Source organism: Saccopteryx leptura, chromosome 2, assembly GCF_036850995.1.
Source record: "Saccopteryx leptura isolate mSacLep1 chromosome 2, mSacLep1_pri_phased_curated, whole genome shotgun sequence".
NCBI lineage: Eukaryota > Metazoa > Chordata > Mammalia > Chiroptera > Emballonuridae > Saccopteryx > Saccopteryx leptura.
This window is the reverse complement of record NC_089504.1, coordinates 263,386,067-263,406,401: the sequence shown is the minus strand read 5'-3', so window position 1 is coordinate 263,406,401 and position 20,335 is coordinate 263,386,067. Positions and strand designations below refer to the sequence as shown.

Genomic DNA, 20,335 nt, shown 5'->3' with positions numbered 1-20,335 from the left:
GGCCCTTAACTGGGGTTACTCTCGCCCCCCTGCAGTGAGTAAGGGAGAGCAGCCGCCTGACACACACCCTCACAGGCCCTCAGCTTGTAGCAGCTGCACTACACAGCGCGGCCTTGTGGGCAGGAAACTACAAAGGGGTAAGGAAGGCCAGGCTGGGGCCCGGGACCTGGGCTGGACTCCACTCAGTGTCTGGGAGGCACGGAGGAGACTCATAAAAGGCTTCTTCCCTTCCGTGGCAACCACGGACCCTGCTTTCCCAATGACCATGGCAGGGAGACGCCATACTCCAGGCTCAGTAAGGGGTGGATGTCCTCGGCCACGGCCACTGAAGCAGCTGGGAAATCCGCAGGACACCTGGCCCGGCCCACCCACACCCCAGCCCAGGGCTGTCCCCGCAGTGCAGGCTGGCGTGGGCCATGGCTGAGGTTGCAGGGCCACCGCCCACGTGGCCAGGAACAGCCGTGGGGCCAGATGTCCAGCCAGAGTCGAGTTCCCGAGGAGCAGCGGGGCTGGTGCTGACCCGCCACGTGGCCACTGGGCAGCGGAGGTCAGCGCCCTGCTCACCTGCGCCAGGACTGCCATAAACCTTCTCAGGGCCACCAGGCGCTGCCCCTCCAGGACAGAGAACTTGCCCACTTCCACCCGCAGGATGTAGTGCAGCGCGGATTCCAGGTCAGCCATGTAGATCTTGGAGCTGAAGACGCAGAGGGAGGCAGAGAGATGGAGCATTAGCCACGGGGCCAGCTGGGCTAAAGGGAGGGCCGAGGAGGGCCCCCGCTGTCGGGACCAGGGTCCCGTAAGTGGCTCCTGGCTCTGTCAGTAACTGTGACCTTGAGTACATTGCTTAGCTTCTGCGAGCCTCAATTCCTCATCTGTAAGACGGGGATGACAAAAAGAGCTCACAGGTAGGAGGAGGCCGAGAGGATTAAATAAGAGTCCAAATCTGCACCCCCAGCAGCTCCTGGCATGGAGCAGAGGATCCCCCTCTGTGGGTCCAGGGCCAGCCTCTCCTGTGACTCATTAAACGTGTTTTATTTCATTAGGCCACTAGAGCAAGGCTGAGTTTTACTCTCAGTTCTGAACGAAGACCCCTGGGGACAGACAGACCAGCAGGAGCATCCAGCCACCACTTCTCTGGAAGGCTGGGCACAGCGGGGTGAAGGGGCGGGGGTGGCGTGTGTATTACTTGGGGACTGATGTCCTCATGTCCTCACAGGTGTCAGACCTCCAACTTACATCTGTGCTGACGCAGCCTGGGGGAAGGCTGCAGGCTCCGGGCGGGCTGCTGTACCCTGTGCACCGCTGCTCACTTGGGTTCTAGGCTCAGGGCTCTGATGAGCGGACTCCTGGAGTGCTGGCTGCTTCTCTAGCCGCCTCCGGAGACCCGAGCTCAAGCTCTGGCCTCAGCTCTACAGGAAGCCACCTCGGGCGGGGGCTGGGCCACCCCAACTGCTCTGGGCCTCGGTCGTCCCACCTCCTACAGTTGTAGGGAGCCACAAGGTCAGCTAATGGGTGGGCACCGTGACCACCAGCTCTTTACTCCCTGCTCCGCTGTGATGTCCCCGGGCCTCAGTCTACCTCTACATTCTTGTGTTCTGCCTGAAGGAGTGGCCTCACGACTAAGAGATAATATACGGACAGTGCCCAGCCCAGAGTTTGGCCTATGAGGCCACTGTCAGCTATTATCATCTGAATGCTTTGAATAATCCTAGTTTGAATGATCATAATGACTGTTCAAACCTCTTACTCTCTTTACTTCTCCTCTGATTTACTAAAAATCTCTCCATTAGCACTTTCTACCCTTAAAGTCCCTAAGGTTGTGATGCAAATTCCTTCTGAAAATCAGACACCGCCTGTGGAGGTCGTCTTCCTAATGCAGTTCTGAGCTCTCACAGGCTATGCCCTGGGTACCTGCACAAAAGATTAATGGCTGTCACCTCACCCCAAAAACAGGAATTCTACCACAAGAGCAGTCTCAGAGACTTGGAGCTATAGAGCATAGAGTAGCTTTCTCATGCTTACAACTGTGCACACAAAGATGCAGGCTACCTCAACTGGTAGTGAGCTCCCCAACACCAGAGACGCCGAAGTAAAGCTGGGTGCCTTCCTAGAAGGGGTGTAAAGGGACTGTGTGCACAATCCATATTCACAATGCCTAGCACGTAGCAGGCACCCGAAACTATCTGCTGAAGAAACCACTGCTGGGGTGGGAAGCTGGTTTGGGGAACCACAGATGATCTTTCTAAGCTGATTCTCCTTGTTTTTGATAGAGTTAAGCTTAAAGAATGTGGACATTGGGAAGTATTCATTCCATCAGGAAGGATACAAAGAAATCTGTTGTTCCTATACATCTACAGCACTCCTGGGCTTGGCCTCCAGGGGGGCCCCCCCAAAGGACCCCTTGGGGGGTCTGGGCTCAGGATGATTTGTGCCCAGCCCATGACAGGGAACAGTGTGCAGTATGTAGGGGGCATCTGTGAACAGAGAAAAGGCTCACAGACTGGGGTGGGGAAGGGGTGAGGAAAACTGAGTGTGGCCTTACTGGTCTGCGACTTTCCACACGGTGGGAGCTACCGTGTTAGCGGTGGTTGGCGCAGCTGTGGTCTGGGCAGCTTGCCGGGTGGCCCCGGAAAACCTCTGCAGGTACGTGGTGTAGAAGGACCTGGATTCCATGAGCCTGCGTGGGGAGAGAGCCGCAGAGGACAGGCCGTGAGCATCACGGAGCAGACCTCACAGCTGAGCCACGTCGGGAGTGGGCAGCGGCTCGTGGGACAGAAATGTTAAGTAAGAAACATTTGAATGTGGTCAGTCTTATCCTCAGCGAGGTCAAAACCAGGGCACCCGTGCCTCACTTTACCCCTTCTCATCACTGCCCCTGCTCTGCAAAGCCTCAGGGCTCCAGTCTGACGTCAGAATCTTGTCTGGAAAAGCAGCTAACCTGGCCTGGAGAGGTGAGGGGTCAGAGCACCTCTGGGGACAGTGCCAGCTGCACTCACAAGCTTGCTTGGAGGGACCAGAGGGGACGTTACTCCCCAAGGAGGTCAAGGGAGTTTAATGTGCAATTTTTAAAAAAAATAGCAACAACCCCAAAGCACTAAAATTCTCCAATCCTTCAGATTCCTTTCCCTCTCCTGGTAGAGGAGTTGCCAAGGGCAGGGGTGTCTTCTGGGCAGGGCCCCGGGGAGGGAGGGAGGTGCGGCCCAGCGCAGTGTGAGGGGACCCCCAGGGGAGCTGGCACCGGGAAGCGTGGCTTTCCACTCCGCTGTCCTGGCCCGATGTTTATCTATAAGCAGATGGCTTAGGAGCAGCGTCGTCACAAACAATTTTCCCCTCCACCAACTCCCCCTAAGGAAACAATGCCGCCTCTCCCCACTAGGACCAGAGCTGTCTGGGCCTGCGCAGAAAGTGAGTCCTTACTGTCCCCTTGTGGCCACTGTACTTCCTTCTCCCAGCAGAAGGCTCTGACAGGTCTGGCTCAGGCCACCTGCTGACTGGGCTGGCTGGGGCAAGTGGCTGCCCTTCCCAGCTCAGAGCAGGGCAGCAGTGATGGCCCAGAGGGACAGCTCACTGGGCACCTCCGGCAAGCCTTGAGCGCCCAGCCCCCGGGCTCCTGCCGCAGGGCCAGGCCGACATCCATCATCTGCCCAGGGAGGGCGCAGAGGCACCATCTGGCGCCATTTAACGGGCCATTCAGCAGCGGGAGCCTGACAGGGGCTGTGGCTGGCCTGATTGTTTTCTCTTGGCATTTTAGAACTGGCTATTGTCTGGCTCCTAATGAACTTTTCTGCAATTAGAAAACCAAAGGGAGGGAGATTCAGGCATATTTGAGTGCGAGCCAGGCCTGCAGCCTGCCAATGCGTCTGTCTGAACGGGGGCAGCGGGGAAGGCCAGGGCTGCGGTGGGGACGGTGCCCAAGCGCCGGGGGCTGAGGCAGGACCCGAGCCAGGGTCTGGGCAGCATCCCGGGCCGTCTCCTGGCTGCAGCCACATGGTCCTACACTCCACAGGCAGACACCTGCCTGCCCACGGCCCCTCAGGAGACTTGCAGGAGAAGGAACTTGCTAGCCCCTGTGAAAGGCGGGCATGTTCTCTAGGCAGGGAGAGAGGACGGGCACAGTGAGGGACGACACGGGGGCAGAGGGACGCTGCACTTACACGGGGACCCGGGAGGCAGAGCCATTCCGAAACAGCAGGTAGCAAGATGGGAAGTCAGTGACATCAAACTTGCTCACCACGTCACCCTCCGTGTTCAGGACCCTGCGCACCGCAATGCCTTCGCGCTGAGACACGTCCAGAATCACCTGCAGAAACAGTCAGACATCTGGGGGGCAAGCCATCGGGCAGAGGGGGCTCTGGACAGGCGCCTGGGGGGCGGCGCTCCACCCTCCCTAAACCTGTCAAAGGAGAGACTGTTTGATGAGTGAAAGTCTTGGGCCACTGACCACATCTACCCCATAGGGACAAGGGCCACGCACTCCCAGAGGAGGGGCCTTGGAACTGTGTGCACCACCCAGCTTCCAGGACTGTCCCAATTTATTGTCATCGTCTTTCCAATGCAAGCAATCTGTAAGCGGCACAATAAAATGTGGGTGCATTTCACACTGTATTTGTAAGGTTTCCTATCTATATATATTCCAAATTAGAAAAACATATTGAGTCATGACGATTTTATTTTTAGAAAGAAATAGGGAGAAAAAGAATATTAGGTAACATGTATGGAGTATGTATTGTGTGCTGTATACAGACTGCTTCATTTAACCTTCAAATAACACTATGAAACAGGAACCATTGTGAGGAGACCAGGCGAGGAGGCGCAAGTTGCCAGGCTTTCATCCTGGCCCCACCAGCATAAACCTTTCCCTGACTCAATTGCCTTACTTGCAGAATTGTAACAACAATACCGACCTCAGAGGATTGAACGGGTTAATTTTATAAAAGTGTATATAATGATGACTAGCAAACAGCAGGTACAAAGTATTCATTTAAAAAATAAAACTACTCAGCCCTGGCCGGTTGGCTCAGTGGTAGAGTGTTGGCCCGGCATGTGGAAGTCCCGGGTTTGATTCCCGGCCAGGGCATACAGGAGAAGCACCCATCTGCTTCTCTACCTCTCCCCCTCTCTTTCCTCTCTGTCTCTCTCTTCCCCTCCCACAGCCAAGGCTCCATTGGAGCAAAGTTGGCCCAGGTGCTGAGGATGGCTCCATGGCCTCTGCCTCAGGTGCTAGAATGGCTTCGATTGCAGATGGTCAGAGCATTGCCCCCTGGTGGGCATGCCAGGTGGACCCCGGTCAGGCATATGCAAGAGTCTGTCTGACTGCTTCCCCACACTTCTCACTTAGGAAAAATATGAAGAAAAAAAATTCCTACTCTAGGTAAAGAAACCGAGGCTCAGAGGTGAAATCCTGTTTCCAGGCCACGCAGCTGGTGAGCACCGGAGCTAGGCTATGTAACTCGAACTCCCGGTTCAATCTGGCTCTAGAGCCTAGGCCCTGGGCCCTTGGCATTGTGCCCTCCTGCCTCTCAAACTAATAATCATCCCTGAGAACCTCTTCGTGGACACAGTCTAGAGGAGCCCTTGTCCCTGCTCCCTCAGGGGACGTGGGAGAGAGGAGGAGAACTGATTCCAATGAGCATTTATCCATCACTTCTACGTGACAGACATGACCCCAGCCCTGGACTCGACCCGGAGGGTCAGGCACCCCTCAACAAGCTCCATGCCCCTTCCCCACCTCCCTGTTTCCCCTCCCAGGGCTAAGGGCCCTGGACACAGCACAGGGCTGTCCACTGTGCTTGCTGGGCTTCAGTAAAGCCACTTGGAGCCAGCAGTGGTGTTTAATTTCATCCCCACTCTCATGTCTCCTGTCTCCTGTCCCCTTGCGCTGCCTCTAGACTTCTCCCAGGCACCGGCCCTTCCAGCTCCAAACCCGGGAGAAGCCCCCACATGGCCTGGAGAAGAAGGTTGCGAGCCGGCGGTGGCAAGGACAGCTCTCTGCGTTAGGCCAGGGGACTGGGCCCTCTATACAGCACCAGCTCTGGGCTAGCCGCCCATCCAGCTGCCTTATTTGACTGTCCCAACAATACTCCGAAGAAAGACAATGCTCGCTGCTCTACAGACAGGGATATGAGACTCAGAAAAGTCGAGTAACTTGATCGTGACATATACCACGTAAGCGATGGAGTGGAACTCCAAACCTGCCTGGTTGTGTTACTTGCCTCACCTGGTAAGGGCCCCTATTTCCTCATAAAAGATTAGATGATCTCTGATGTTATCTCCCTGCCATTTTTCTTTTTTTTTACTTCAATTCTACAGGTACGAGAGGGTGGTCAGAGTGGCAATGACACGGGCCCTGGAGGCAGAGCTGGTTCAAACCCCTGCTCTACGGAGTCACTGTTATATGATCACCATTGTTAATTGTGAAGATTAGCGACCATGTGAGCCAGCAATCTAATCCAATGCTCAATAAGCAGCTGGTCTTATCAAATTCGGTTTCGATGAAGGAGATAAAAACAGACACAGGAGTCTACGGCCATACCACCCTGAACGTGCCCGATCTCGTCTGATCTCGGAAGCTAAGCAGGGTCAGGCCTGGTTAGTACTTGGATGGGAAAAACAGACACAGGACATGTAAAGTACAGCAAAGTCAGTAACAGCGTATTAACTTTGTCTAGTGACAGATGGTAACTAGACTTAAACTGTGGTGATTGTTTCAAAATGTCTGCAAATGTCAAATCACTATGTTGTATACCTGAAACTAATATAATACTGCATAACTACACTTCAATTAAAAAAAAGAGAGAAATATACAAAGGTTTTAAAACAGAAAGATCCAGCTCCTGCACCTCCTGTTTTGCCCAGCAGGGGTCAGGCCAGTGCTGGGTTTGGCAGTGCACAGAGCTTTGCTGAGGAGTGCCAAACCTTCCCCGGGTCCCAGTCCAGACCTGGGCCCATGCCTGGACAGAGACTCTACAATTTGCAGGGACAGCCCTCCTTCGGAACTCAGTGGGCCATCTCCCAAGGGCTATCTGGGAGTTACAAGGACCCTGAGGGCAGCTCACCTCTCTACCCAGGTAGGAACCTTCCTTTTCAAAGATCAGGGCCAGGTAGTCTTCATTGTTTCTTGCAAAAAACCCATTAATCTCCTCCAGCCTGCAACAGACAAGGCCGACAGTCACTCTGCAGTCGGTGGGAATGAAGCAAGACTGCTGGTGACACCAGCTGACACCATATTACAAGTACAGCCACACAAACTCCCTCTATTCAAGGCTTCATGGAAGTCACCCCGTGCCTACCCTCCAGTGGGACTAAACAGAACCCTCAGTCTCAAAGGCCTGTGCCCCCTACCTAACCCTGGTTCCTCATCTCACCCACCTGGCTGACTTGCTTTGCCACCCTGTCTCTTTACGAGTCAGGAGTGAGCAGGAGGTAGTTTGGGGAGGACTAGGAAGTGACACTTAGAGACCAGTTGTCTCTATGTTCTGAGTAAGGCCCAGGCTTAGCAAATATGGATTCTGATGGTCCCGTAAGAGACAGGTGATTAGTACCCACCAGATACAAGCCTTGCTCTGTGGTAAGTCCCTACCAACTGGGAGATTTGCTTTTTCCTCTCCTAGAGTAGGCATAAAAAAGGAATTTAAGAATCAGAATGCCCTGGATACAGAAGCCTGTAGAAGCTATTTAATCCAACCTCCTTAGTGTAACATGAAGACACAGAGAAGTGGAGCTTAGGTAGAAAGTAATAAGGTGGCAAATTTTATTATGTCCCCAAGTCAGAGAATTAAGCTACCAATTGTTTTCATACTTCGAAGTTTCAACAGAAAATAACTCCATAACACAAAAATGATTTGTCTCCTTACTCTACTTAAAAGCAGAACATGACCACACATGTGTAAGAGCCCGGCAGGTGAGACAGAATTGGGGGACTACATCTTCCTTTTATCCCCAACCTGACAATCTAGTTCCCTCTACTGTGTCCAGTGACATGGTGGTGATCACCTCCAGACAGAAGGCACAATGTGGGGCTAAGGTTGGAGCCCAGCTCACTGACAGCACAGATACACCAGAGAGGTGGGGGCCAAAGTGTACCCCAGAGGGCTGCACCCCTTGTCCCGCCCCTCCCCCCTCCCCCAGCATATCCCTCTGTGCTGTCTGTCACTGGGCTGGGCGCCAGCACTGGCCCCATGTTGCATGGTATCTTGCCCTAACTCTCCCACAGAGGGGCAGACATGCACATTGAAAACTGCACCTATTAACCCTGGCCAGTTGGCTCAGTGGATAGTGTATCAGCTAGCGTGTAGATGTCCGGATTCGATCCCCCGGTCAGGGCACACAGGAGAAGCGACCACCTGCTTCTCTTCCCCTCACTCTCCCCCTTCTCTCTCTCTTCTCCTCTCTCAGCCTGTAGCTCAGCTGGTTCGAGCATCAGCCCCAGATGGGGGTTGCCGGGTGGACCAGTTGGGGTGCATGCAGGAGTCTGTCTCACTATCTCCCCTCCTCTCACTTAAAAAAAATAAAAAAAGAAAACAGCACCTATGAATTCAACTCACATGACTCTTACCATTTTTCTTAATCCTCTATCTGCCAAAGGGCCGCCTGGAGACCCTGGACCCAGCATGTAGTCTTGGTGTGGTTTGGGGTCCCAGGAAATGGCCAGGCCAACCTGCACCCTCCTCCTCGGTTCTTCCACTGCTAAATGCCCATGTCTCTGTCTCTCATTTCTGGACATCCCTCATGGGGCATTTCCAGCACCTCATTTTCTTAGAAAAGAGGCAATCCCGGAAGCCTGCCTGGCAGGGAGGTACAGGACACCAGCCACCATGCCTGACGCTCTGCAGCACAGGGAACAGTCACACCCCCCACCCCCCATCACAGCCATTGCTCAAATAAACTGACCACCTTCAGGTTACATGACGGGGCTTTTCTCTTCTCAGCCCCCGCTGCCTTCTCCTCTAAATAGTCCTTGATCCCTTTTCCCTCCCCACGTCCACTCTCCCGGTCGCCCTCTAGGTTACATCACATGAAATTCTGCTGTATCCCCAAACATCCCTGGGCACATGTGTGAGCAGCAGCAGCAGGTTCTGACTGCCCCTTTTCCTTCCCACCTGGCAGGATGGGTCCTTGCACCTGCCAGTCAGCCCCAGGAAGACAGGGCTCCTAGGCAGGACCTCCAGCAACAGGAAGAACTCTGGCCCACTGAGATGGCTGTCCCAGAGGCAAAGGGAAGAACTGGCCTGGATCCCCTGCCCTGCTGTCCCTACCACCCTCTCGCCGCTGGGCTCACACCGCACCAAGCCCGCCCCAGGCCCCAGTACCTGGCCGGCTCCAGCGGGGGACAGGCGGGGGGCCACGTGGTCGTATGGGACTGCAGTGCGTCAATGAGCCTCTCTCGCAGCGTCCGCACATCAGCCCCGGCCACTGTGAATGAAGACGGACACGGGAAGGGCGTAAGGGGAGCAGAAGGAATCCAGTGCCCCATCCATTCACCCATAGACAAGGGGCCCGGGGCTGATAGTTCAGGAATGTCAGTCCTCCTCCGCACTCACGGCCCTGACCTACACCAGGGGACCCCTCCCCCGGGGGGCAGGAGTGCCTCAGACCTGGGGCTGTCTGACCAGCGCCTCTGGATGCCAACCCCTGACATAAAGGGCAATTCTGGGAACATGGCGACCCACGTGCCTCCCAGAACCCTGGATGCACCAAAATGGAAGGGCTCATCAGCCTCGTCTTCCGAAAGGCGTGTCCCAGCCCGGCTCGGGGACAGCTGGGAAGACACAGATTCGGCTCTCAGCTGGGCACTCACCACCATAGAACCCCGGGTAAAAGAGAGAAGCAGGGAGAGGAAGATGCTGACCACGCACAGAGGACAGCATGCCAGGACACCCACCTGGCAATGGCGCTCCCGGGCCATTCTTGGAAAAGGCTGTAAAGAACTGGAAACAAACACACAGGCAAAGGTCAGCAAACGCACTGCGGACAGCATGATGCGGCAGCTCTGGGCGTGGCGCTGAATTTGGGTGGGCCTCAGTTTCTCCGTGGGGGAAACCAGGATGGGGAGGGCTCTGCTCCTAGAGCTAGATCCTCCCCACTGTCCTCGCACCCTGGCCCCAAGCCCGCAGTCTGAGGCGCCCAGGGCGGCTGGTGCAGCGGCTCACACTTCACAGGTGGGCGGTGTCGGCCAAGTCCCAGAGCCAGCCCAGAGAGACTGGAAGACAGTAACTGCATGAATGAATACAAAGACCACTGCTATTTTTCCTTGCAGACCCACCTGAAAAACTAAAGTGAAGTCCTTTCATACACCACCACCCCTTGGGAAATGTTAGCCGCCCTCTGAGGCGATCTGTCCGTGTCCCGCATCTTGGAAAAGGGGCTTGGAGGCTGCTGCCTCTGTGCCCTGAGAACTAGCCTGGCTCACCAGAGGCTCTACATGCCACCCTATTAAAAGGCGCCTGAGCCTCTGAATAAATGAAGTCATTACAGGGAGACCAATTCAACTCATTGCTTTGCCCCCTTCCACCTAATGACACTCCAGGCCGCCAGTCACTCCTTGGGTAAGAGGACAGACCAGACGGAGGGCAGCTCCCAGGATCTGGGCTCCTGCCGAAACGGCGAGAGAGCTGCCAGCGCTCTGGCCTTGCCCTCCCAGGCGCCGGGAGGAACAGATTCAGTCGTCCTACCAGACAGCCACTGAACCGCCTGGAGAAGAGCCTGCAGGCTGGAGGAGGACTCCTCCTGAAGCCCCTGACCTTGGGGCCACTGGTAACCACCTCTGACCTCTGCCTCCCACAGCGTGGCCACTTGGTCTTGTCTCAAGCTGGTGGCTAAGTGCAGGCCATAGGGTCTGCCAGGCGTGGGTTCATGACCTGGCTCTGCGACACCCTGGCTGTGTGACCTTGGGCAATCATTAACCTCTCTGAACCTTCTCATCTTTAAAACGATGATGACACATCCACCTTGAAGAACTGCTGTGAAGAGTCAATGATAATACATCTAAAGTGCTCAGCACGGCGCCTGGGACAAACAGTAAGGGGCCACTAAATGTTAACTGCATCAACAGCGGTGGCGGTAGCATCACCTCCCCTTGTGCCTACCTCTTAAACACTAGGAAATACAGATCACCTGGCACTTGTTTGTTCCAGCAATCTGTTGGCAGAAAACTCAAATCCTGGGGCCACCTGCCCCCATCTCTCACCTGAGGAACAAAGATGCAACCTTCTCCTGCTCCCTGGGACCTCCCCTGGACCTAATGCTGCTCGTCACTTGATTCTCTTTTTAGAGCATTAATATCAACTTTCACTGGGGGTGAAAACCATCTACAAATATATGCCACATATATCTACATATTTAGCCTGACTAATGGTAGTGCAGTGGATAGAGCATTAACCTGGGACACTGCGGTTCCAGGTTCAAAACCATGAGGTCGACATGCGATCAAACAGAAAAAGCATGTGAAGGCAGTTATGGACTGAAACTGTTTCTCAGAAACAAAATTAAAAATGCACCTCTTTTGTGGTTTGGATGGTCACCAAAAACCCAGAGGAAGATCCTTATAGCTGTAGTTACCCGCGAAGATGGCGCTCCATCTACATACGGACACAACAGACCTGACACATACCATGGGCATAAAACACTCCTGATGGCATGAAGCCTTATACCGTGTGGCTTTCCCATGGCCACAGCTGTCAGTTTCAGTTACAGCAAAGTAACACAATAGCTCTTCCATCAACCATCAGGTTACCCAGGACTTAACTCAGTCAGAAGGCAGCTTCAATTATAATGCTGTCTACCTGAAACTTATATACTATTACAAACCAATGTCACCTCAAAAAAAGAAAGAGAAATGAAAAAGGCAGGCTCCCGGGACCCTCTGAAGGCCCCAGCCATGGGCAGTATGGAGTATACAAGAGCCTCAGTGAGCAAGAGTGGCCCAGGGGCATGCCGGAACTCCACCTCCCCCCCCCCCCCCAGGGGCAGGGCTACAGGGAAGGCGCTCACCTCCCTCCAGTCACCTGTGCTCTCACCCAGCCTTCCCTTCTGCTCGCGAAGCTCCCACCAACTTCTGGAACCAAGTCGCCGCCTGCCTCTCGCTCCTGCACCTCGCACTCTTTATGACCTTTTTCCTATCAATCTCTTTCCTCTTTCTCCTTTTCTGCCAGCTTCTCCCCTACGCCTACAAAGAGATGCCTATCCTCCTACTCAAGAGTGTTTTGTTTTGTTTTTTTAAAGATTTTATTTATTGATTTTACACAGGGGAGGGGAGCGAGAAGTATCAACTCATAGTTGCTCCACTTTATTCATTGACTGCTTGTCTATTGTGCCTTGAGTGGGCAAGCCCAGGGTTTCGAACCAGTGACTTCATCATTCCAGGTCAACGTTTTATCACTGTGCCACTACAGGTCAGGCTTGTTGTTTTCTTAAAGAAAGGACTGGAGGCCCTGGCTGGCTGGCTCAGTCGTAGAGCATCGGCCCAGCATGTGGAAGTCCTGGGTTCCACTACTGCTCAGGGCACACAGAAGTGCCCACCTGCTTCTCCACCCCTCCCCCTCTCCTTCCTCTCTGTCTCTCTCTTCCCCTCCCGTAGCCAAGGCTCCATTAGAGCAAAGTTGGCCCCGGCACTGAGAATGGCTCCATGGCCTCTGCCTCAGGTGCTGGAATGGATCTGGTACCAATGGAGCAATGCCTCAGATGGGCAGAGCACCGTCCCCTGGTGGGCATGCCAAGTGAATCCTGGTTGGGCACATGTGGGAGTCTGTCTGACTGCCTTCCCTCCCCCAGTCCCCTGCTTCTCACTATGGAAAAATACAAAAAAAGAAGAAAAAGAAAGGACTGGAAAGGAAGGGAATGAAACAGAGTGGCCATCCTTCCTTCCCCAGTTCTCGCAATGCCCAGTCCCTGCGCAACCCAATGCTCCAAACAGACTCTGCTTCCTTCCCCCAATGCTCCTCCTCTCTTCATGCCCAGAACCAGCCTGCGGTGGCGTGTCCCCTGCCACCCAGCTGACGTCCTCTGTGGCCAGCCCACGGCCGTCCTGCTCCCTTTGCCAGGTCTGATGCTGTCGCTGCCTGCCTTCCCCCATGGCCAGGGTTCGCTCTTCTTTTGGGGCACATTTTCCTGACACTCTCCCTCTTTGCCTTCAGGTCGCCACCCTCCTTAGGTTGGCCTGACACGGACCAGGCTGCTTGGCCACCTTCCCAGCCTGCCTTTCGCCCTTGTCCCAGACTCGACCTTGACTCCTCTCCCGCCCGCAGCCTCCCCTACGGCCACTCGTCCGATAACGACACTCTTCTGTTTGAACAGCCCAGGAGGCACTGTCATAAAGGAGGAGCACCACCTGTGCTTCTGAATAAATGACTAAAGGAGAGAAGGGACAAACAGGCCTATTGTCTGCCTCCCTTGTCAATGTCACCTACAGCTTTGCCATCTGATTGATCCCACTGTCTCGGGTCCTCGTTGGTCCCTAGACTGCTGTTTCTCCCTGGTGCCCTCCCCAGTGTCAGGGGCAACACCCCTCTTTCTAAGACTGAGTCGCCCCTCCTCCAACCTGTTTCTCCACCTGAGTTCTTATCTCACCCAGTGACCGTCCTCCTTGCTGTCACCCAAACCAACAGTGACCTCTCCCACAGCCCCGCATCAGCCATGGACAAGTTCTGTGGACCTAATCCTTGCGACACCCCTGCTACAGCCCTCGAGACCAGCTGCCTCATGTAGCCCAGGGCCAGCCGCTGAGCTCCTGGCCCGCATAATGGTCCTTCCCTATCCCCAATTCATGCCCTTGGAAATCTTAAATGCTCAGTCGTTTCACAGTCCCACCATCTTCCTCACTTTTCTAAGGCAAAATTCTGGTCTGATCACGTCATTCCGCAAAGCTCTTCCCTTCCACAACTCCCACTGCCAGTAAATCATGTCCAAGCTCCCCACATTCGAGGCCTGCCAGGATCTGATTTCAACCTCACCTCCTGCTGCCCCCCATTCCCTACACCTCAGCCACAGTGGACTTAGCCTGAACCCTCCCCAACCCCCGACCCCCTCCCCGACTGGGAGGGCAGGAGGGCCAGCGCTTGCTCACCTCTGTCAGCCCCACAGTGCCTGGCACAGTGTCTGGGACATGGAAGTACTCAAAAGGTATCTGTTCAGTTAAACCGAGAATCTCTGTTCTTTGATCATCTTGGAAGCTCATGTAAAAATCACAGTCCAATCTAGTCAGGGCACATTTTTGTCCTCTTATTAAGTCAGCTGTGGGAGGTGTGTGCCCTACCCAAGGGAACCACCACAGCGCCTTGGAAACAGGCAATTAGGACTTCAGCAGCGAGTTTTCTCTCCTCTGGGAGCGGTCAGCACCCGGTCCCTTTCCTTCCTGTCTTCCTCGACCTCAGAGCCCTGGAGAACCCCCGTGTCCCCAGCTGGCATCGGGCAGAGCTTTACCAACCTAACCAGGAGCAGCTGCCCTCTGGGCCAAACAGAAAGCACACTTTCCAGTGGTGACCATCAATGGCACGGACTCCGAGCTTTTAGAACAAGCTTTACGAAAAGTGACCCAGTTCCCGAGTCTCTCACGGTGAGCCCACAAGGCTCTGTGAGCCTGACCATTCCCACATGTGGGCAGTCAGAGGAGGACACAGCAGGAAGAAGGCCTGTCTCTTTCTCCCAGGCAGACGCAGTGGCATCTTTCCGAGTCCTGCCCCTTCCCTGATATCTTACCCTCTAGCAAGAGCCACATGAGGTAATGGCCCAGGGCCTCTGTGTCCCACCAGGTGTTCACATTCCCAGCCTTCACTGCCAGGACCTGCCAGGACTCAGCTGTCCGCTTCCCAGCACGGCCTCAGCCCCGCGCTGGAGCCTCCGCTCCGGCCAGACCAGTCTGTCCGCACACATCTTCTCCCCACAGGGCCTTGCCGCTCACCTCCTACCCAGTGCCCACTCCTGCTCTCCTCGCCAAACTCCCTACGTTTGCTGGCACTATGTGGGAAACGGCTGTGTTAGGCTTGCTCGCCAGTTTACTGGCTTTAAGCATTTGGTGCGACTGGTGCATGAGCATGTGACAGAACTATGGTGAGGTTGTGCTTCCCCTCAGGGGAGGTCAGGTCAGAGCAGATCACGCTCCTGCCGCTGCAAGGTGAGGTTCATGTCCTGATCCCTTGCCCTCCACTGCGAAAAGCAGGTTTTCCTTCGTTTTTCTCCCTTTCTTCTTTTGGCTTGCCTGTGTCTGTGACCCTCCAATAAACAGGTATGGCTCACTGTTTTCCAGCTCCACAGTTCCTTTACCGTCTGCCTGAATTCAATGTGAATCTGCACAGGCATGGCCACCAGCCTTACATCTGGCACAGCCAGCAAGATTTGGATCAGACTGGTATGGAGCCGCCACCACCCTTGCGGTAAGAGTGGTCGTTGTTCTCCAGCATGTGGTTCCCCTTGGCTCTCCTTTTGGAGGCCATGGGCTAGGTGCTTTTTACAGCCTTGCAAGAAGAAACCAAGAGCTCTGTACGAGAAGCTGCCCAAGGTCGAAAGTTCCAGGGTATGTGCAGATCGAGCAGCAACAACAGCTTGAACTAGAGTGAGTGCTGGAGAGAGAGGCCAACCAGGTCAGAGAGCTGCAGTGTGAGATGCAGGCTGAGTACCAACAGCGCCTGGAACTGGAATGGTCACTGGAGGAGGCTGACCAGTTCAAGAGCTGTAGTGTGTGATGCAGGCTGAGCACCAACAGCTCCTGGAACTGGAACGGTCTCTGGAGAAGGAGGCTGACCAGTTCAAGAGCTGTAGTGTGTGATGCAGGCTGAACACCAACAGCGCCTGGAACTGGAATGGTCGCTGGAGAAGGAATTACAAGTTCACGAGTTGCAATTTGTCCTGGAAGCAGAACACTGGCACTGACAGCTGGTAAAGACACAAATGCAAATCCAAGAGCTCGAGTCTCAGCTTCAGGCCAAGAGCCAGCAGCCGCTGGAGCTGAACTGGTCGCTGAAAAAGGAGCCGTGCTGACAAACTGGCTCTGAACCAGTGAGAGCTGGCATTTCTGAGTGTTCTGAGGGGCAAGTTCAAGCTGCAACTGCCATCCGCGGACTCAAGAGCCTGACCACTGGTCGCCCAGAGGGTAAAAACCCAGCAGCAAAGAGTCCCTCAGAGGCAGGCAAAGCCTCCTCTCCAGGTAGTGGAGCACTCTGTGGTCCAGCCTTACACCCAGGCAGAGTTGATGGAGTTGGGGGCGCAATTCAGGCAGAAACCCACTGAGCTGCTGGTAGCCTGGTTGCTGCAGTTGTGGGACATAGGGGGTGGATGGCATCATGCTCTCCAGAACAAAGATGGAGAAAGTAGCCGCCACTACCAGGCACTCCTCCTTGAGGCAGCATCTTCAGAACTGCCGTGACAACCCAGGAAACCATACCCTATTAGAATGGGTGATGGCCGCCACTCGAACAGTCTGGCAGAATGCTAGAGACTCGCCAGGAGCAGGGAGTAGGTGGCATGGTGTGGTTAGTTTCCTGATCCCTTGCCCTCTGCTGTGAAAAGCAGGTTTTCCTTTGGGTTTGTTTTTTTTTTCCCATTCTTTTGGTTTCTCTGTCTTTACAAGCCTCCAATAAACAGGTATGGCTCACCGTTTTCCAGCTCCACAGTTTCTTTACCCTCTGCCTGAATTCAATGCGAATTTGCATGGCCATGGCCACTAGCCTTACAGGCACCAAGCAGAAGTTCCCCTTCTCCATGAAGTCTGCTGACCCTCAAGGGAGAGCCTGTCAGCTGGCTGGTGAGCTGAGGCCCAGTGGACAGGGCCTTCGTGTTGAACCTCTCATGTTTCTGGCCACATCTACAAGTTTAGACTCTGCCACAATGGTGAGCACAGTGCTGTGTACCCAGCAAACACTCACTCAATAGCTTCTGCTGGTGGACAGGCTTCCTCAAACATAGTGCTCCCAGAGAAGCCACCATGAGCCCCAGGAGCAATGAGACATGTTGGTCAAATAGGTTTGTAAATATGATGTATAGGTTTGCTTGCTTATAGTTTGCATTGGGTGTGAGGGACAGGCTGTAAGCAGGCAGGGTTGTTATATCCTAAGGCTTAGTTTTAAGATTAAGGCTTTCCCACCCTAAGTGACTTTGTATCAGAGACGTTCTTGTTTGTATATTGGGTTAAAGGTTTTGATTTCTACACTATAAAATGGGGCAGACCGGGAGCTTGCTCTCTCTCGGTTCCTGAGATTAGCGTTAGAGAGGAGAGCAAAGAAAGGCCACATGGAGGAAAAGCAGCCAAGATGGCAGAATGCTGAAGGAGAAGCCATTTTGTGCAGAGTTTGTGCGCAGAGAGAGGGAGATGGGGAACAGAGGTGAATAAGGCTGGTGAGGTACAAACCTTTGATTCTAGGAAATTCAGATAAGTCAGTGGCTTTGGGAGCCCTGAATGGAAAGGGAAGTGTTTTCCCACTGTGTGTATTTCTTGCCCACTGGGTGCAAGCTAGGATTAAAGCTAATGGCCCACCAGTTCTTGGCTCCGTTGTTTCATTACCGTCTGTCCGAATGAAATGCGAACCTGCACAGGCCAGGCAACTGTGATGGTGGCTGTGGCTACTGGCTTTACATTTGGCGTAGTCTGTGGCAGGATTCGGAATTCAGTATGGAGCCACCACCACCTTTGAGCGGTGGAGTAGTTGAGGACTGGCTGATGTTATAGTTCCCCATGTCTGTCCTTTTGGGGGCTGTAGGCTGGCTGACTTTTACAGCCATGTGTGAGGAAACAGAGCTCTGTGGAAGAGGCTGCCCAGGACCTGCAAACTGAGCAGTGGAAGGAACTGGAGCAAATGTGGGAGAAACAGATGCTGACCCTGGAGCTGGAGGAGCGCTAGAGGAGGAGGCTGACCAGGTTTGCAAGATTCGCCTGGAAATGGAGCAGCCACTGGAGAAGGAATCAGAGATTCGTGAGTTGCAGCTTGCCCTGGACATTGTAGAGAGCCAGCAGCAGCAGGAGGCTGGGGCTGGGGGTGCAAGCTCTGTGGAGCAGAAGGCGGTGGCAGCCCAGGGCTTAAGCCTGGCAGCGGGAGCTGGTGTTTTCAGTTCCTCTTTGGAGGATGAGGAGAATTGGGCTGGAGTTGCGATCCGCAGTCTCCAGAAGGTGAGAGCCCAGCATCAAGGAGTACCTACTACACCCTGGTAGGCCTGCGATTTGGGGACATAGGGGTGGATGTCATCATGCTCTCTAGAGCAGAGATGGAAATGCTAACTGCCATTGCCACGTGCTCTTCCTTGGGACAGTGTAAGACCTGCCAGGACAGCAGGGATTTGGGGGGTGGTGGCTGAGGCCCCATGTGCATGGACTGATTCCTGGACTATGACTGGAGTGGGCAATGGCTCCTTTGTTGAATGGACTTACAGATTTTGGACAATGGGAATACCCTGATGGGGGTGGGGGACGGCTTAGCTGGAGGCTATCCCCTGCCCCGGGAAGCTTTTCCCATGGCTAGAAAGAAGGCCGAGGACAATTTGTGCTTTTGGAAAAGTGCTCAGAGACTGGTGAAATGTACCTTTGTAATTGTTGAAATTGTATGATTTGTCATGTTGTTGTAATCTGTGTACTGTGCCTAATTTCCTTGTGCAGGTATACCTGTGCTTTAGATTGTGAAGTGAACAAAAGGGGTGGAATGTTGGTCAAATAGGTTTGTAAATATGATGTATAGGTTTGTTCACTTATAGTTTGCATTGGGTGTGGGGGACAGGCTGTAAGCAGGCAGGGTCATTATACCCTAAGGCTTAGTTTTAAGACTAAGGCTTTCCCACCCTAAGTGACTTTGTATCAGAGACCTCCTTGTTTGTATATTGGATTAAAGGTTTTGATTTCTACACTATAAAATGGGGCAGACCGGGAGCTTGCTCTCTCTCGGTTCCTGAGATTAGCATTAGAGAGGAGAACAGAGAAAGGCCACGTGGAGGAAAAGCAGCCAAGATGGCGGAATGCTGAGGGAGAAGCCAGTTTGTGCAGAGTTTGTGCAGAGAGAAGGAGATGGGGAACAGAGGTGAATAAGGCTGGTGAGGTACAAACCTTTGATTCTAGGAAATTCGGATAAGTCAGTGGCTTTGGGAGCCCTGAATGGAAAGGGAAGTGTTTTCCCACTGTGTATTTCTTGCCCACCGGGTGCAAGCTAGGATTAAAGTTAATGGCCCAGCAGTTCTTAGCTCTGTTGTTTCATTACCATCTGTCCAAATGAAATGCGAACCTGCACGGGCCAGGCGGCCGTGATGGTGGCCATGGCTACTGGACTTACAGGATGCAAGACAACTAATACTTAGTGAACAGCAAGTTAACACCACAGAGTGTCCCAGCACATCCACACATAAGATCTCATTTCATACTTGGCAACAAGCCCATTAAGTGGTGTAAGGCTGGTGGGCATGACCATTTGGGTCCCGATTGGATTCGGGCAAATGCTTATGGGAGATTGCAAGCTGGCAAAGCCTTCGCAGTTTAAGGCTTAAGCTAAAGGCTAAGTTTTTGCCCTACACCTCCATGTTAGCTGTGAAGCTGAGTATTTGTACTCGTCCCATCCCCCCACCTCACTTGCCTGATTAAGTTGCTAAAGACTAATTTCTTCCCCACAACCTCTGACTGTTTAAGTTGGCAAAGGTAATTTACATGCCCTTCTCCACACCTCCAAGTTAGCTATGTTTACCCTTCGTTTTGTGAAGTTAAGATGTTATGCAGGGTGGAGGGTTTGCTGTACTTGGGAGAATTCTTGGGTTGCCTTGGAAATGTGACTTTGTATCCGAGATCTCTTTGATTTGGTAATGACTTTGCTCTGCCCTGCCCTATAAATAAAGTGGTTTGCGGGTGGCGACGTGCTATTGGTGTTGCAAAGGCCTCCTGATTCCATCCTTCTTCTGAGTTTATTTCTTCATTCCGCACCGTTCTCACTCAGGACCCAGACAATTACTGGTCGCACTGTTCTGTGGCAGACACTAAAGCAGGGGTCCCCAAACTATTTACACAGGGGGCCAGTTCACTGTCCCTCTGACCATTGGAAGGCCAGACTATAAAAAAAACTATGAACAAATCCCTATGCACACTGCACATATCTTATTTTAAAATAAAAAAACAAAACAGGAACAAATACAATATTTAAAATAAAGAACAAGTAAATTTAAATCAACAAACTGACCAGTATTTCAATGGGAACTATGCTCCTCCTACCAATGAAAGAGGTGCCCCTTCCGGAAGTGCAGCGGGGACGGATAAATGGCCTCAGGGGGCCGCATGCAGCCCATGGGCTGTAGTTTGGGGACCCCTTCGCTAAAGGAACTGTGGGGCCTTTCCATTTATTAGAGTCTTGCAACAGCAGACAAGCAAGAAGGCAGGGAAGACCGC

General features: G+C 53.5%; 1 protein-coding gene across 2 annotated transcripts in view; it reads right to left on the bottom strand.

Annotated features, from left to right (window-relative positions):
- QSOX1 (quiescin sulfhydryl oxidase 1) overlaps positions 1–20,335 on the bottom strand; it is a 44,488-nt gene that overhangs the window by 12,676 nt on the left and 11,477 nt on the right. For both annotated transcript variants that reach the window (XM_066361664.1, XM_066361665.1), the window contains exons 3-8: positions 9,881–9,926; positions 9,309–9,411; positions 7,056–7,146; positions 4,155–4,300; positions 2,543–2,677; positions 565–694 (exon numbers count right to left, since the gene is read on the bottom strand). In XM_066361664.1, the coding sequence (XP_066217761.1) occupies positions 565–694; positions 2,543–2,677; positions 4,155–4,300; positions 7,056–7,146; positions 9,309–9,411; positions 9,881–9,926 (651 nt within the window). The remainder of the gene's footprint in view (positions 1–564; positions 695–2,542; positions 2,678–4,154; positions 4,301–7,055; positions 7,147–9,308; positions 9,412–9,880; positions 9,927–20,335) is intronic.